General features: G+C 36.5%; 1 protein-coding gene across 1 annotated transcript; it reads left to right on the forward strand.

The window, feature by feature from the left end:
• Positions 1 to 635: 635 nt before the first annotated feature.
• On the forward strand, positions 636 to 8,042 carry NUP1 (nuclear pore complex protein). Its single transcript, XM_086579655.1, has 9 exons — positions 636 to 974; positions 1,109 to 1,158; positions 1,317 to 1,441; positions 2,836 to 3,007; positions 3,231 to 3,527; positions 3,623 to 3,691; positions 3,812 to 4,561; positions 5,091 to 5,572; positions 6,048 to 8,042. Exons 1-9 carry the CDS (start codon positions 725 to 727, stop codon positions 7,564 to 7,566), a joined length of 3,714 nt encoding a protein of 1,237 aa, XP_086435781.1. The 5' UTR covers positions 636 to 724; the 3' UTR covers positions 7,567 to 8,042.
• The last annotated feature ends 9,056 nt before the right edge of the window (positions 8,043 to 17,098 follow it).

Raw genomic sequence — 17,098 nt, forward strand, 5'->3', positions numbered from 1 at the left:
TTCAAATAATGGAGGCAAATTGGCACTTAATGCCTCCACCTAGAGATGCTATCAGGAATTTAGTTCCATGATATCCAATAAACGATTACCTAAAAAAACCTTATGACCCAGAAGTAACTACCGACTAACTATTTGATGATGATAATACGTACACGTATGTATCGAAGAGAATTAACAATTAAAATTAATTAAGAACAAAAAAAAGATCGAAAACAACATGATAGATCGAACTTTTTTATTTTTTTATTTTTCCGATGCAATACTATTTAGATTATATATAACCACCTAAAGGTGAACTGGAACACAACCCGCATCAACCATACACTTGGGAAGATCAGACCTACCCAGCTGATGGTTAGACCATGGTTACCCCATTTAGCTAATAAGTCTGCATCCCCATTTGAAATCCTACTAATCCAATTAAAGTCTGCATCCCCATTTGAAATCCTACTAATCCAATTAAAGTCTGCATCCCCATTTGATAGATCGAACTCATAGAAAGGAATAATGAAACTGGTCTGTCTTATTTATCAGCAATAAGGCCCATATTAATATGAAGCCCACATTAATAACAGCTAAAGATCAATAGTGAATGAATGACCACGACCGAATTAAAAAAAAAAAAAAAAAAAAAAAAAAACTCGGCCCAATTCCTCTCTGCTCAACAGCCATCAATTTCTAGAACCCTATTTTGATTTTCTCTCTCTCTCTCTCTCAAAATTAAATGGCAGGACCATACGAAGGAGGAGGGGCGGGTGGGAAATTCCGAAAAAGGGCATTTAAAACAACAACAACACCCTACGACAGACCAACAAGTGTTATTCGAGCTTCTTTTCAATCAGCTTCAAATGTTTTCCATTCCAAACTTATTGATCCTGCTTCTAGACTTATTACTAAAACTGCCCAGAGCTTTTTCGCTCCTCTGTTTCGTAAACGTCTCACTTCTTCTCACCAGAACCAGCTTTTTGTTTCAGGTTACAACTTCAATTTCGAAATTTCGTTTTGTTTCAATTGAAATTTTGTAAATTTCAAAACTTTGTTGAAATTTATGCTAATTTGACAGTTGGTTTTAGTAGTGTTACTGTTTTTTGTCTACTTTGATTAACAGAAGCAATTCGAGAGTCGAGGGATGAAGTTCAACAAGGCAATAATACCATTGTAAGTCGCATTAATTGATGCCATTTGTTACATTAATTGTTCATGTGATTTTACGTCTGTGTAGTGTTCAATACTGTGTTCCTAGGCTGTTTTTCATATTGAACTGTAAGCGATTGGCATCTCTTTTCTCATATGTTTGCTGTATCTGCTAATGTCAGGTGCATAATTCGGGTTCTGTAGCACAAGAACAAGCCAGTAATGAACACGACACCTTAAGTCGTGGTTATGGTAACAAGGGGATTAATGAAATTGAGGAAGTTCTCAAGCAGAAAACCTTTACAAAGTAAGTTTCCGTTGAGTGCACCGTGCTTGTTGTTTGTTTGGTTGCATACCTAGACCTAGGGCTGTCAATGGGTTTCGATAACCCGATAACCGATCCGAACCAAACCGATAAAAAACGGTTTGGGTTTTGATAATTTAGTTTGCCCTTTACTGACCCAAAACCGAACCGATAAGATATTGGTTTGGTTTTGGGTTTGCCTTGCCCTCCACCGAACCGATATGAACCCGAACTGATAAGATAGCATTTTAGTAATATTTATGATTAATTTTGTATATGTTTATCAATTGTGTGGTTAAAATTAATTAATTTAATTTGAAATTTAATTGATTTTATAGTTTTCGGTTCGGGTTGGTTTGGGTTTGGTTTGCAATATATATTATCGGTTCGGATTGGTTTTGAATTAAATGTAATATTATCGGTTCGGTTTCGGGTTCCCAATTTTCTTATCGGTTTGGGTTTGGATTTGGATTTTCCAAAACCCGACCCAAACTGATCCATTGACAGCCCTACCTAGACCGGTCTAATTCTAGTTAACCAAGTTAGGGTTTCCTGCTTTGCCCTTCCTCCCATCAGCTGTAATATGGGACACAACTTCCTGGATCCTTGTCCATTAGCTTTCCCTACAGTCCTTTTCGTTAGAGATGGGATTTGCTGGTCAAGGCGTCACCGATTTTTAGTTAAGAAAGCATCATAACAAGAACGATAAAGAGACAAGTTTAAATATTATTAAATCCAACTTTTCATTTAGTGCTGCACAATAATATAAGCAAGTTGCTAGCAATAAAAACTTGTAGTACACTATAACATGCATATAGTTTACGTAAAATTTAACATAGTGAGTTGCCAGGCACATTTTTGCAATTCTCTTTCAGTCTTGTTATCCCAAGTGGAAGTTAATCCAGAATTTGTTTCAAAATCAGCCTTAATCTGTCCAATAGATCACCTTTCGGTATGTAAAATTTGTCTTGAAGAAAAGGATTGGTGTTAATGTCTATGTCCTCGTTGGGGGGAGGGGATCACTTAAAATAGCCGCATGATTCATGTGTTTCTACAAAGTGTACTCTAACCATATAGATGCTTGGGGTAAAAAAGCATGTTGATCACTGTATAACAGATAAGAGTGGTGCTTTTAAAGCTAAACATGTCAATTGGTCAAGGGAATCTTGGTGGAGCCGCTTTTGTTTTTGTGGTATACACCTGTATATTTTTATGTTGAAAGGGGGATTGGGAGTTATAATCTCAAAATATTTTGCCGTGCAGTGTATTTGGTTGCATAGGATCAGAACCAATCTTGTTAATCTCTTATGACTACTTAGCTGTTATAAAGTTTATTTTAAGAGGATTATCTTTGCGTTAGGCTGTTTTGAACATTATGGATTTCATTGTCTGCACAGATCTGAGATTGATCGCTTGACTGAGCTATTGCAATCAAGAACGGTTGCTCTACCTGCAGAGAATGATACGAGAAGATCTGAACCAACAACATCACGCACGTTGGCAGCACATGACTTCCAGGGGTTTCAAATAGCCAAGTGCATGGAAATAGGATGGAGATTCAAAGATCACTGAGAGGCATTTCAGGCAGTGCTGTGACCTCAAGTGTAGGAGACATGTCCATCATTTCTTCCTTTATTTAGTTAATTTTTGTGCAGTTGTGCTTTGTGCAATTTTTGACTGATTGTTAATCTTTGCATCATTAGCATCAGAAAATTGCATTTGGTTCCTTTCCTGTAGTCCTGACGTTAATTATCATTGATTTAATAATTCTTATCATTACACTTAATTGTAGGTTATGGAATCGGATGTTGCTTCTCCCGCGGAGCTTGCTAAAGCTTACATGGGCAATGGCTCTTTGAAAGGATCCCCACTAGCTTCTGGTTTGCGTTCTCAAGCATTCAGAAAAGAAGTACCTCCGCTATCCAACATACCATTTACTCCAAAGTCGAGTGGTTTGTCACTTGCACCAAGGTCCGCTAGTGGTGTTTCTGAAAATGGCTACACTATGCCAAGACCTCGAGGCCGATCAGCAATATACAGTATGGCTCGTATGCCAATTTCTAGAGTTTACGGCAATGGGACTGGAAAGGTATTTGTTTTTTTGTGTTTTCTGTCACACACACACACACACTTGTTTCTAGGACTGCAAACCTTATGTGCATGTATCCTTCATGTTGAGATCAGATTGATGGTTATGTTACCTCATCTTCTCAGCTGTCATTTGAGAACAGCATGGTTTCTGGTGGTAGACAGGTCAGTTCATTTTTTGTTTCTTTATTTTTTTACTTTATTAAATATTATATTCTGTCTCGGTATGCTTTATCTGGGTTGACCATTATATTTTGTTAATGGATTCTGATATCGTATATGCAGAGCTCAAAACGAAGGAGTTCATTTTTAGATAGTGATATTGGTTCTGTTGGTCCCATACGACGCATCCGCCAAAAGACGATTATGATGTCTCCTCCGAAAAATCTGAGCTTGTCAACTTCTGGAAGTGCCCTTTCTATTTCTATAAATGGTAATGGTTCTGACATTGCTCAGGGCTCCAGGTCACAAATGCTTCTGGATGAACCCAAGGACAATATATCAAATATCCGTTCTGTGGAAAATGAGAATAATGGCATTCTGAAAACAAGTTCTGCATTTGTTTCAACCCAGTCTAGTGAAATGGCAGAAAAGATATTGATGCACCTTGATCAGACACCGCCTACTCCCAAGGAGAAATTAGCAGAGCTAAAGCTAGCTGTTGCAAGGGAGAAATCTCCCACTAAATTAACACATAATATGTTACATGGAAAGGCTCTGAGAAGTCTGGAGCATATTGACTCATCCAAGTTGCTATATAATGTACCCCATCCTGTTGCTTGTGATAGTCAGGATGCTGGCCACTTGGGTGAAGCTCGAGATTCAACTTTTCACAAGCAAGATAAGTTGGAGAATGGTGGCCCTACACTGGCTGTTGCTTCGGATAAGAAATTGGCTCCAAAAGAAAATGGTTTACAGACTAAAGCCTCTACAAATGAGAATATGTCTAGTGGTAAAGCTTCTGAGTCAGAAATTTGCGGGATTGATGCTTGTCCCTCACAAAAGAAACGACCCTTCAGAATGAGTGCACATGAGGTTGGTAATGTTTATAGTTTATGTTCATCTTAGTTTGTGTTTACGTTCATCTCAGTATTTGAACTTTCAACATGGGTTTACTTCCTTAAACTAGTTTACATTCCTGTAGCTGTGCTATGCATATGCCATGGATGGTGGCACCCATGGAGTGTTTCTATTCTCTAGGTTTACTATTGATTGGCTTCCCTTGCTGGACATCTTCTTGGTCAAAGTGTGATAATAATTTCATAATCCATAGGCTGTGTTAAGTTTTGCAAGTTTTTAATACTGGAAAAACCGTGGTTAATGATAAAGAATAGTACATATATTTATTTGTCCTGATTATGCTGTGATGTTTTGTCCTGATTATGCCGTGATGTTTTGTCCTCATCATCCTCTTTTGTTTAATATTTATATATTCTAAGGTGGTGGAGGTGGGTTCAGAAGTTAGTGTTATTGGGGTCTCAAGTTAAGGCTAAGTTTCCTTGGTCATTTTTTAAATATCCTGAACTCCTGAACTCCTGATGTCCTGTGTGTTTTTGTTACTCAGAATTTTCTGGACTTGGATGATGATACTGACAGTGATGGGGTTCCCTCGAGAAATGAAAAAGAAAAACTGAATACATCTGCCTCAGATAGCAAGGCTGTTACCGTTGGAACAGGAACTTTGGGCAATCACTCTGTTTTTTCTGAAATCAAATCTCCTGCAAAGCCCGTATTGCAGGATGGTGCAGATACCAAAGCTGATATTGTATCCACAGCTACTGAAAAGGATGGTGACTTTGCATTCCCTGCCATACCTGCTTCCAGCACTATCACGCCACTGGCCTCCCCCGCTCCTCACGCGCATCTTTTTTCCAATGGAGCAGCTCCATCGAAGGAAATGACTGCAGCTCCCAACTTTGGGTTTATTGGGAAAATTGCCGACAAGGGTTTGCCGTTTGAATTTTCATCAAAATCTTCTGGTGTTAATGAACCATCAGGTTTAATTTCTAGTGTTCAATCAGAGCCGAAATTAGAAACACAAAGCAGGTTAGCTATATTGCTCTTACATATTCTTTTGTTTCTTTCAGAGTTAACACCCAACTGTCAATCTGTTTTTTCACTTCCTTTTCTTTTTTCGTGAAAACCATTTGAAGATTCACAAGTCTTTGCTTGGAAATTAAATGATTTGGAGTTTTGGAGCCATAAAGATTTAAAATCAATCTAGTCTTCAGCAAACTGAAAATATCTGAAAACGACGGCACCAAAATTATCTAAATAATTTGGTTATTAAAGTGGCTGCATAGCAAGTATCTTATATGCATGGCATATTGTATGTTGGACCGGTATCCTATATGACATGGCAACCACGTATACCTATCAATTTTCACAAAGATGATGAGCTAAAGTTAACCCTTTATAGGGTCAGATGGGGTATTAAGATATGTAGTACAAAAATGACAGATAGTGTTGCGATCTAATCTTACTTTATTTTTCACATCTAACACTGTTCTCTTTACTGCAGCACTACCACTGTTTCTGTTACAATAATAAATCCTCCCAGCGTTGTAAAATCAGATGAAAGTGACAACTCTCTGAAAAATAGAGATTTAACTGAACGTCCAGAAAATTTTGTTTCAGTGGCTGCATCATCACCAGCTACAGTGAACATGTTCTCGACCGGAGTTTCTACCATTAGTCCTAAAATTAATTATGAGCCACTCTCAGTTACTTCATCTTTGCCCGTCAGTGCTGCTCAAACTTTAAACGGTTCTTCAGGTGGGATTTTTTCTGTTACCACCAACATCAGCACCACTCCAACCACCAGCCCCTTCACCAGCACCACTGCTTCAGACTCCAGTGCCAATGTTTCAGCACAAGCAACTTCTACATTTACTGGTGTACCCTTGTTCAAGTTTGGATCAGACACTGCCGCAGCTCCTCCACTTTCAACCTCTCTGCCATCAACAACTTCTGGAATAAATTCTACCAATTCAGATCTGAAGGACAAGATGACATCTCCCTTTGGCAGCTTAACCAGTTCTCCTTTTGGCGCTTCATCATCTTCTGGACTTGCGAGCACAGGCAGCAGCATTTTTGGGTTCACTGCTTCAGCAACATCAAACCTGTCAACGTCTGCTAGCAATCAGTCTGAGAGCTCTAATCCTTTTGGTACTGGTGTTGGATCTTCGTTTGGTGCTCATGGGGCTCCTACTGAAACTAAATCTGCCGCTGCACCATTTACTAATAGTATGCCAAATCCCTTCGGTTTGTCTGCCACGTCTTCAACGGCTGGGCAGAGTGCATCTTCCTCACTCAGCTCTGGAAGTTCTCTGTTTAGTTCTGCTACCCTTGCTACTAATATCTTTGGTTCAAGTTCTGGCTTTGGAATAAATTCGTCAACATCTACCGGTGCTAGTTCTTTCAGCTCTAGCAGTGGTACTAATTTATTTGGATCAAGTTTACCTTCAAACACACCATCCATCTTTAGTTCTGGGTTTGGCTCTGTATCATCGTCAACTGGGTTTCCCTTTGGTGCATCTTCTGTAGCTGCTCCCTCTATTAGTGCTCCAATAGTATTTGGTTCATCTAAGGGTTCATCAGCGCCAGTGTTTTCATTCTCCCAAGCTGGCAGCACTACTTCGTCTGCATCTCTTCCGTCTCAGCCAGTGTTTGGTACCCCAAACCCAGTTGCCCCATTTGGTTCAAACCTTCAAAGTACGAATCAGATGAATATGGAGGATAGCATGGCAGAGGACACAGTCCAAGCATCTAATCCTGTGATTTCAGCATTTGGCCAGCCAACTAATTCACCTGCACCTGGTAATTTCATGTTTGGCCCTGGACCTCCATCAGGAGGGGCTCTGTTCCAGTTTGGTGGCCAACAGAATCTAGGAGCTCTACAGAACCCATCTCCATTTCAGACTGAGGGGAATCTCAATCTCTCTGGTGGAAGTAGTTTTTCCTTGGGTACTGGCGGTGTCGACAAATCTAACCGGAGAATCATTAAAGCAAAACGAGGAGATAAGACGCGGAGAAGGTAGAGCCTTGATGGATATCCAACTATGGAGTGATCATATTATCATATGCAACATGGCAGATATGTTGCTATGGAATGTAAAAGCAGCATTTGACTTGGTTGCCGGTTCTTCAGTTTCATCTGGCTTGTTCTCTGTGACAGCCTTCATTGTTTACAAGAACAAGTACCTTATCACTTGGACACTCTTTGTCGACATCCATATCATGTTCCTGTACTCGAGAAAGTTAAATATTGGTCTCTTTGCCCAGAAAACGTGGTAGCCAAACTGCTTCCTTCTCATATTTTTTTCCAACCGTGTATTTTTTTTCTTAGTCTGTTTGAGTGGCGGGCTTTATAATGATGCAATTTTGGTATAATTTCTAGGGGAAGTGTTGTTGTTTGATGTTTAGAATGTGGGATACTGGGATCAGTCATTTGAGTTGTTGATCCTGCTGTGTAATTGTTTTTTTCTGTTATAACATAGAAAGGGAGTTATATGTATTTCTTCAAAGTTTCAATTACCTTTACTTTGGGAAACTTATTAGTTACCACTAGCATCAGTGTCAAACTTAGCATGTTACAGTAAAGAAAGGCATGTAAATTTGTTTGTTGAAATTATGAAGGTTTCAATTATAAAACTTGCTGATATTTTTCAGTTTCAATTGGTACATTATCTTACTGCCCTGGCCCATAGGAGAGTGTAGCATTAGTCACTCATTTCTTCGTGACTTCGTTCGAGTAATAACAATTGTTCTCGGCTCTTGGATTCTCCCCAACAAACATAAGTATCCTGGGGATATTTTGCATCTGGTTTAAGCCTTGGAACAGTATAAACTTTTCATTTCACTCGTTTGCTTACTCCATTCACTAAATGCAGAAAAAAGAAAAGAAACACGGGACCAACGTAACATTAAAAAAAATTTATGGGTTAATTAGTATTACTCCCAACTAGATTCAACAAAGCTTGAAGCTTTAAAACAATGAAAATAGAAAATAATAATAAAAACTATTTAATCTACTCCTACTCCTAATTACTTACACCACTCCTCACTAGCCTACCCTAACTAACCTATCTATTTTGTGGGCATCTCTACACTTATATATGTGTAGAGATATACAAATTTGCCCTCCTCAAACCTTATTCATCAAGCAACATAATCTATAATCTTCTTGTGCCTTCTTTGAGTGGATAAGATCAAGTCTTTTTGGGCCCAAGTGCATGTATTTGGAAATTTGGGTATTTGGTATTTTGAAACTTTAGTTGCTTAGCTATTGTCTTGCAAACGGTTGAGCCCTTGGCCCCTGAAGTCTTAGAGTGTTTTTGAGCATTTGAGTTTTAGGACCCTTGAGTTGACTTTGATTGTTGACTATTGACTTTTTGTCATTTTTCCCTATTTGTTCCATAAGGTCCATTTTAGGCTCTTTTTGTTCTAGAACACGTCTTTTGAGATATTTGGGCTTTAGCCCTGTCAATTAAACTAATAAAGTTGAGACTCCTACCAATAGACGTTTGCCACGTAGGTGATGGTCGATACATCACACCCTCTTTGGCATGGCGAACGAAGTTCGTATGATAAAGAAAATGAACCGATAAAAATAAGTGGCAAAGCAGTATATGAAACATTAGTGCAAAAAGAAAAATTAACGTGGCAGTGAAAAGAAATAGCGAAAGAAATAAAAAACGAGTGAAGAAAAAAGAAATAATTTCAAACTAATTTATATAGGGATGCAATGTAGTTAATTGAGAAAGGTTGAAGAGAGAATTGAAATAGGTGCAAAAAAAAAAAAAAAAGATGGCCAAAATTGTACCGAAATAATTACTAAATAGTAAAATTGACATTAACTACGGCATGCCCGTAGAAGATTCATATAAGGAAAGAAATTTAGAATTAAAAATAGTGGCAGTAAAGTAATAATGGGGGAAAAAAACACTGAAAGAAGAATTAATTGGAGTAAGAAGTGGATTTGGAATCGGACCTACAATGACAAAATGGAGTACTAATGGGAATTGAAGTCGAACTTAATAACAGTATTGTATCTCCACACAACAAATGTTTAAGACACAACATGAATATATATAAAGGGTGTGTTATCTGTTCCAAAACTGTGAGTTCTCTATCTTCCTCTTTGTTAAAATTCAGATATTTGTTTTTTTGTTTTTCAATAACAACTTTTCAAAATTCTTCATTGTTTGTAATAGCCAAAAAAGTTTTTCCTAAAACCAGATGTTAGTACGAGGGAGAGTTGCTAGAACATACACAAGACACCTTTTTAATTTTCCTCCTTTTTGGAATATGTTTTACAGGTTCGATTTTTGCAGTAGATCTTAAGAAATGAGGTTTGGTTTTGACAGAGAAGTAACACTTGGACTACTAATAGGAATAAGAAAGACACAACATGAATCTATATAAATATGTTCCAAAACAAGTTTGAAAAGTATGAAGAAAAGAGAAAGTTACTCCTATTTTGATTCACCCTTCTTCTCATATCATCAGATCCCCGGTAGCGACGCCATTTGAAGTATGCTTAGTGGTTTGTATTGGGTTTTGAAGTTGTTCATCTTAGATCTTTGAAGAGAGGAAGTGTGATAGATAATAACTAAACCTTTTCTTTGATTTTCATTTGTTCCTTGTATGGTTTTGGTGTATGAAGATGTAGACAACTAGTTATTGAAGGTTTGAGGATTAAAACATGAATACTATAGTTGTTTTATGTGTAAAAACATGAAGATCTAAATATGAAAAGGTAGCTTGGTTAGCAAGTTATACTCATTTGATTGATTCAAATGAGTATAACCAACTTTGATGTATTGAATGAATTAATAAGAAGTTGTTTTGAAGAAATATTTTGATAAGTAACAAGATTAAACACTTTGAATGGAAGAAAACCAACTAGATTCAACAAAGTTTGTTGCTTTAAAACAATTAAAATGGAAAATAATAATAAAAACTATTTAATTTACACCTACTCCTAATTACTTACACTACTCTTCACTAGCTTACCTTAACTAACTTACCTATTTTGTGGGCATCTCTACACTTATATATGTGTAGAGATGTACAAGTTTGCTCTCCTCATATCTTATTTATCAAGGAACCTAATTTAGAATCTTCTCGTACATTCTTTGAGTGGATTGGATCAAGCCTTTTAGGGCCCAAGCGCATGTCTTTGGAAATTTGGGTATTTGGTCTTTTGAAACTTTAGTTGCTTAGCCATTGTCTTGCAAAGGGTTGAGCCCTTGGTCCCTGAAGTCTTAGAGTGTTTCCTGAGCTTTTGAGTTTTTGGAGCCTTGAGTTGACTTTGATTGTTGACTGTTGACTTTTTATATTTTTCTTTATTTGTTCCATATGGTCCATTTTAGGCTCTTTTTGGCTCTAGAACACGTCTTTTAAGATATTTGGGCTTTAGCCCTGTCAATTAAACTAATAAAGTTGAGACCCTTACCAATAGACGTTTGCCACGTAAGTGATGGTCGATACATAACACCCTCTTTGGCATGGCAAAAGAAATTCGTATGATAAAGAAAATGAACCGATAAAAATGAGTGGCAAAGGGGTATATGAAACATTAGCGCAAAGAGAAAAATTAATGTGGCAGTGAAAAGAAATACATTATATAGCGAACGAAATAAAAAATGAGTGAAGAAAAAAGAAATAATTTCAAACTAATTTATATGGGGATGCAATTTAGTTAATTAAGAAAGGTTATAGTGAGAATTGAAATAGGTGCAAAAAAAAAAAAAAAAAAAAAAAAAAAAAAAAATTGGCAAAAATTGTACCGAAATAATTACTAAATAATAAAATTGACATTAACTACGGCATGCCCGTAGAAGATTCATATTAGGAATAGAAATTTTGAATTAAAGGTAGTGGCAGTAAAGTAATAATAGGGGAAAAAAACATTGAAACAAGAATGAATTGGAGTAAGAAGTAGATTTGGAATCAGACGTACAACGACAAAATGGGATACTAATGGGAATTGAAGTCGAAATTAATAATAGTATTGTATCTCTACACAACAAAGGTTTAAGACACAACATGAATATATATAAGAATGTGTTATATGTTTCAAAACTGTGAGTTCTCTATCTTCCTCTTTGTTAAAATTCAGATTTTTTTTTTCTTTTTCAATAATAACTTTTAGAAATTCTTCATTGTTTGTAATTGCCAAAAAACGTTTTTCCTAAAACCAGATGTTAGTATGAGGGAGAGTTGCTAGAACACACACATGCCACCTTTTTAATTTTCCACCTTTTTGGAATATGTTTTACAGGTTCAATTTTTGTAGTAGATCTTAAGAAATGAGGTCTGGTTTTGACAAAGAAGTAACACTTGGACAACTAATATGAATAAGAAAGACATAACACGAATCTATATAAATATGTTCTAAAATAAGTTTGAAAAGTATGAAGAAAAGAGAAAGTTACTCCCATTTTGATTGACCCTTCTTCTCATATCATCAGATCTCGGCAGCGGTGCCATTTAAAGTATGCTTAGTGGTTTGTATTGGGTTTTGAAGTTGTTCATCTTAGATCTCTGAAGAGAGGAAGTGTGATGGAGAATAACTAAACATTTTCTTTGATTTTCATTTGTTCTTTGTATGGTTTTACTATATGAAGATGTAGACAACTGGTTATTGAGAGTTTGAGGATTAAAACATGAATACTATAGTTGTTTTATGTGTAAAAACATGAAGATCTAAATATGAAAAGGTAGCTTGGTTAGCTAGTTATACTCATTTGATTGATTCAAATGAGTATAACCAACTTTGATGTGTTGAATGAATTAACAAGAAGTTGTTTTGAAGAAATATTTTGATAAGTAACAAGATTAAACACTTTGAATGGAAGAAAACCCACTAGCAGATTCAACAAAGATTGATGCTTTCAAACAATGAAAATGGAAAACAATAATAAAAACTATTTAATCTACTCATACTCCTAATTACTTACACTACTCCTCACTAGCCTATCCTAACTAACCTACTTATTTTGTGGGCATCTTTACACTTATATATGTGTAGAGATGTACAAGTTTGCCTTCCTCATATCTTATTCATCAAGCAACCTAATCTAGAACCTTCTTGTGCCTTCTTTGAGTGGATAGGATCAAGCCTTTTAGGGCCCAAGTGCATGTCTTTGGAAATTTGGGTATTTGGGTATTTGGGTATTTGGTCTTTTGAAACTTTAGTTGCTTAGCCATTGTCTTGCAAAAGGTTGAGCCCTTGGTCCATGAAGTCTGGGAGTGTTTCCTGAGCTTTTGAGCTTTTGGAGCCTTGAGTTGACTTTGATCATTGACTGTTGACTTTTTGACATTTTTCTCTATTTGTTCCATATATATGGTCCATTTTAGGCTCTTTTTGGCTCTAGAACACGTCTTTTGAGATATTTGGGCTTTATCCCTGTCAATTAAACTAATAAAGTTGAGAACCCTACCAATAGATTTTTGCCATGTAGGTGATGGTCGATACATCACACCCTGTTTGGGATGGTGAACGAAGTTCGTATGATAAAGAAAATGAACCGATAAAAATGAGTGGCAAAGCGGTATATGAAACATTAAATTAGCGCAAAAAGAAAAATTAACGTGGCAGTGAAAAGAAATACATTATATAGCGAACAAAATAAAAAACGAGTGAAGAAAAAAGAAATAATTTTAAACTAATTTATATAGGGATGCAATTTAGTTAATTGAGAAAGGTTGAAGTGAGGAAAAAAAAAAGTTGTACCGAAATAATTACTAAATAATAAAATTGACATTAACTACGACATGCCCGTTGAAGATTCATATTAGGAATAAAAATTTAGAATTAAAGGTAGTGGTAGTAAAGTAATAATAGGGGAAAAAAAACACTGAAAGAAGAATGAATTGTAGTAAGAAGTAGATTTGGAATTGGACGTACAACGACAAAATGGGATACTAATGGGAATTGAAGTCGAACTTAATAACAGTATTGTATCTCCACACAACAAAGGTTTAAGACACAACATGAATCTATATAAAGATGTGTTATATGTTCCAAAACTGTGAGTTCTCTATCTTCCTCTTTGTTTTCGGATTTTTTTTTTTTTTTCAATAACAACTTTTAGAAATTCTTCATTGTTTGTAATTGCCAAAAAAAGTTTTTCCTAAAACCAGATGTTAGTATGAGGGAGAGTTGTTAGAACACACACATGACACCTTTTTAATTTTCCTCATTTTTGGAATATGTTTTAGATGTTTGTTTTTTGCAGTAGATCTTAAGAAATGAGGTCCAGTTTTGACAGAGAAGTAACACTTGGACTACTAATAGGAATAAGAAAGACGCAACATGAATCTATATAAATATGTTCCAAAACAAGTTTGAAAAGTATGAAGAAAAGAGAAAGTTACTCCCATTTTGATTCATCCTTCTTCTCATATCATCAGATCCCCAGCAGCGGCACCATTTGAAGTATGCTTAGTGGTTTGTATTGGGTTTTGAAGTTGTTCATCTTAGATCTTTGAAGAGATGAAGTGTGATGGATAATAACTAAACCATTTCTTTGATTTTCATTTGTTCTTTGTATGGTTTTCGTGTATGAAGATGTAGACAACTAGTTATCGAGGGTTTGATTATTAAAACATGAATACTATAGTTGTTTTATGTGTAAAAACATGAAAATCTAAATATAAAAAGGTAGTTTGGTTAGCAAGTTATACTCATTTTTTTTATTCAAATGAGTATAACCAACTTTGATGTGTTGAATGAAATAATAAGAAGTTGTTTTGAAGAAATATTTTAATAAATAACAAGATTAAATACTTTGAATGGAAGAAAACTAACTAGATTCAACAAAGCATGAAGTTTTAAAACAATGAAAATGGAAAACAATAATAAAAACTATTTAATCTACACCTACTCCTAATTACTTACACCACTCCTCACTAGCCTACCCTAACTAACCTACCTATTTTGTGGGCATCTCTACACTTATATATGTGTAGAGATGTACAAGTTTGCCCTCCTCATATCTTATTCATCAAGCAACCTAATCTAGAACCTTCTTGTGCCTTCTTTGAGTGGATATGATCGAGCCTTTTTGGGCCTAAGCGCATGTCTTTTGAAATTTCGGTATTTGGTCTTTTGAAACTTTAGTTGCTTAGCCATTGTCTTGCAAAGGGTTGAGCCCTTGGTCCCTGAAGTCTTAGAGTGTTTCTTGAGCTTTTGAGTTTTTGGACCCTTGAGTTGATTTTATTTGTTGACTATTGACTTTTTGACACTTTTTCCTATTTGTTCCATAAGGTCCATTTTAGGTTGTTTTTGGTTCTAGAACACGTCTTTTGAGATATATATTTGGTTTGGGCTTTAGCCCTGTCAATTAAACTAATAATGTTGAGACCCTTACCAATGGACGTTTGCCACGTAGGTGATGGTCGATACATCACACCCTCTTTGGCATGGCGAACGAAGTTTGTATGATAAAGAAAAGAAAAAATGGACGTTTTGTACCATGAATTTTGCTGGTTTTATCAGTTTGGGCCAAGAACTTTTTTTTTAAAGCAAATTGGGCCATGACCTTTCTTTTTTGTATCAGTTTGGGCCACCAGTGTATTTCCGTTAAAAAATTTGCCTATGTGTACAAACGGCTGCCTATGTGTACAAACGTCTGCTTATGTGTGCTGGACTTACCCATGGACCCAATGGGCCCAAATCCCCTTCGCTACATAAAAAGACTGAATGGTTCATTTTTTTTCTAACAAATTGGCGGTAAGTGAAGAAGAAGCATCACGAATATTAGTAGTAGAAGAAAAAGAAATGGCATCATATCACTTATTCGCAATTTAAAGATATGCTATAGCAGTGCGTTTGGGATAGATAACCATGATTTACTACAATCAAAAGTAACACCACAACCTAATAGAAAAGTACGGATGCTCTATCATTTGATAAATTATTTAGGACTCAAAAACTTGACTTCAGTCCTATGTTACCAGAGAGAGAGTTCGAAACATCTCGATAGATAGTACCGCTCTAAAGCGACCAAGCGTTTTTTTAAGCTAATTCTTTCTCATATGATATGTGTGCTTAATTCATTTCATAAATGATCACTGAAGGTGCGAATGGGCTCTTGAAGTAAATTCTGAGAATCGTATTTACTAGGGTGATGAGACTCAATTCTTGAGTCTAAATATTAATTCGAATTGATCCTTTGATTAGTGATCAGCTACCAATAGTCTTTTGATTAGAGACTAAAACTACCTTTTTCTATAATATGAATTCAATTCTTCCTTTAAAGAACAATCCTACGACCTTTATATAGGTCCAAACCCTAACAGTTTCCTACTATAACTAGGAAACAATATTCAACAATATTCTATAAATAGTAATTTACTTAAAATAAACTCTTAGGACACATAGGTGTGTGATGCACGTAGAGCTTTAGTCATGCAATGCGGTGAATGGTCCGGCAAATTTGGAGTTGGTGTCTCAACATCCCCGCTTCTACAAACAAGGCTTGACCGCAAGGCTTAAGCCGAGGAAAACTTATTTGCATCAGTTGTGAAGAATCTTCCCAAGTAGCCTTGTCTGATGAAAATCCTTCCCATTGCACTAACCACTCCGTTGTACCTTCATTAGTGAGCTGCGTCTCTAAAATTTGGTGTGGAATCCAAGTTGTCTTGTCGGCGGAACCGGTAGGTCATCCGAAATAGGTTGATTTGCCCCCAAGGACCTCTTTAATAAAGAGACATGAAAAACTGGATGAATCTTACCATGTATGCCACTGCTCCAATTTTTTGGATAATTTTAAATGGTCCGTGAAACTTTGGAGATAGTTTAGTGTAAACTTGAGAGGAGGCGCAGTTGGTTGCCTATATACAGTAATCTTAAGTAGACCGGTCATCTAAATCAAACTCGCTCGTTACGTTGGCTGGTGTGCGCCAAAATCTTCATACGCTCTTGAGCTGCAATCATATTTTCCTTTAGAATCCTCAAGGTGTCATCTCTCGCTCACGTAGGGTTTCGTCTATCTTGCATGAGCAGTGGTTGTGTGCTCGGTATGTCTTTGTAGAATCGAAGGCGGAGTTCTACTATAAACTGCTTCAAACGAAACGGAGTCATCTTGATTGTAGCCTGATAGGTAGAATTATACCACCATTCTGCCCATGGAAGAAATGTAACCCAAGTAGGCGGTGTCCGTCACCGCGAAACATCTTAAGGTAGCATTCCAAAATCCCTATTTGTTACCTCTGTTTGACCGTCCGATTGGGTGATATGCTGAGCTGCGACACAACTTTGTGTTTTGTAACGAGAAAAAAGACTCCCAAAAATTACCTATTAATATAGGGTCACGATCACTTACAATTGACCTCGGAGGTCCATGAAGCTTGACAATGTCTCGAACAAAAATCTCAGCAATCTTGCTTGCAGTATAGGGATGTGCAATGGCGCTTAAAATGAGCATATTTAGAGAGCACATCAACCACCACAAGAATGACTGTTTTGTTGTTGTCGCGAGCGAGGTAGACCTTCGATGAAGTCCATAGATAGGTCGATCCAAACATCTTCGTGTAATCGGTAGTGGGTTAAGTAATCCT

This window comes from Coptis chinensis, chromosome 8 (genome assembly GCF_015680905.1).
Source record: "Coptis chinensis isolate HL-2020 chromosome 8, ASM1568090v1, whole genome shotgun sequence".
Classification (NCBI taxonomy): domain Eukaryota; kingdom Viridiplantae; phylum Streptophyta; class Magnoliopsida; order Ranunculales; family Ranunculaceae; genus Coptis; species Coptis chinensis.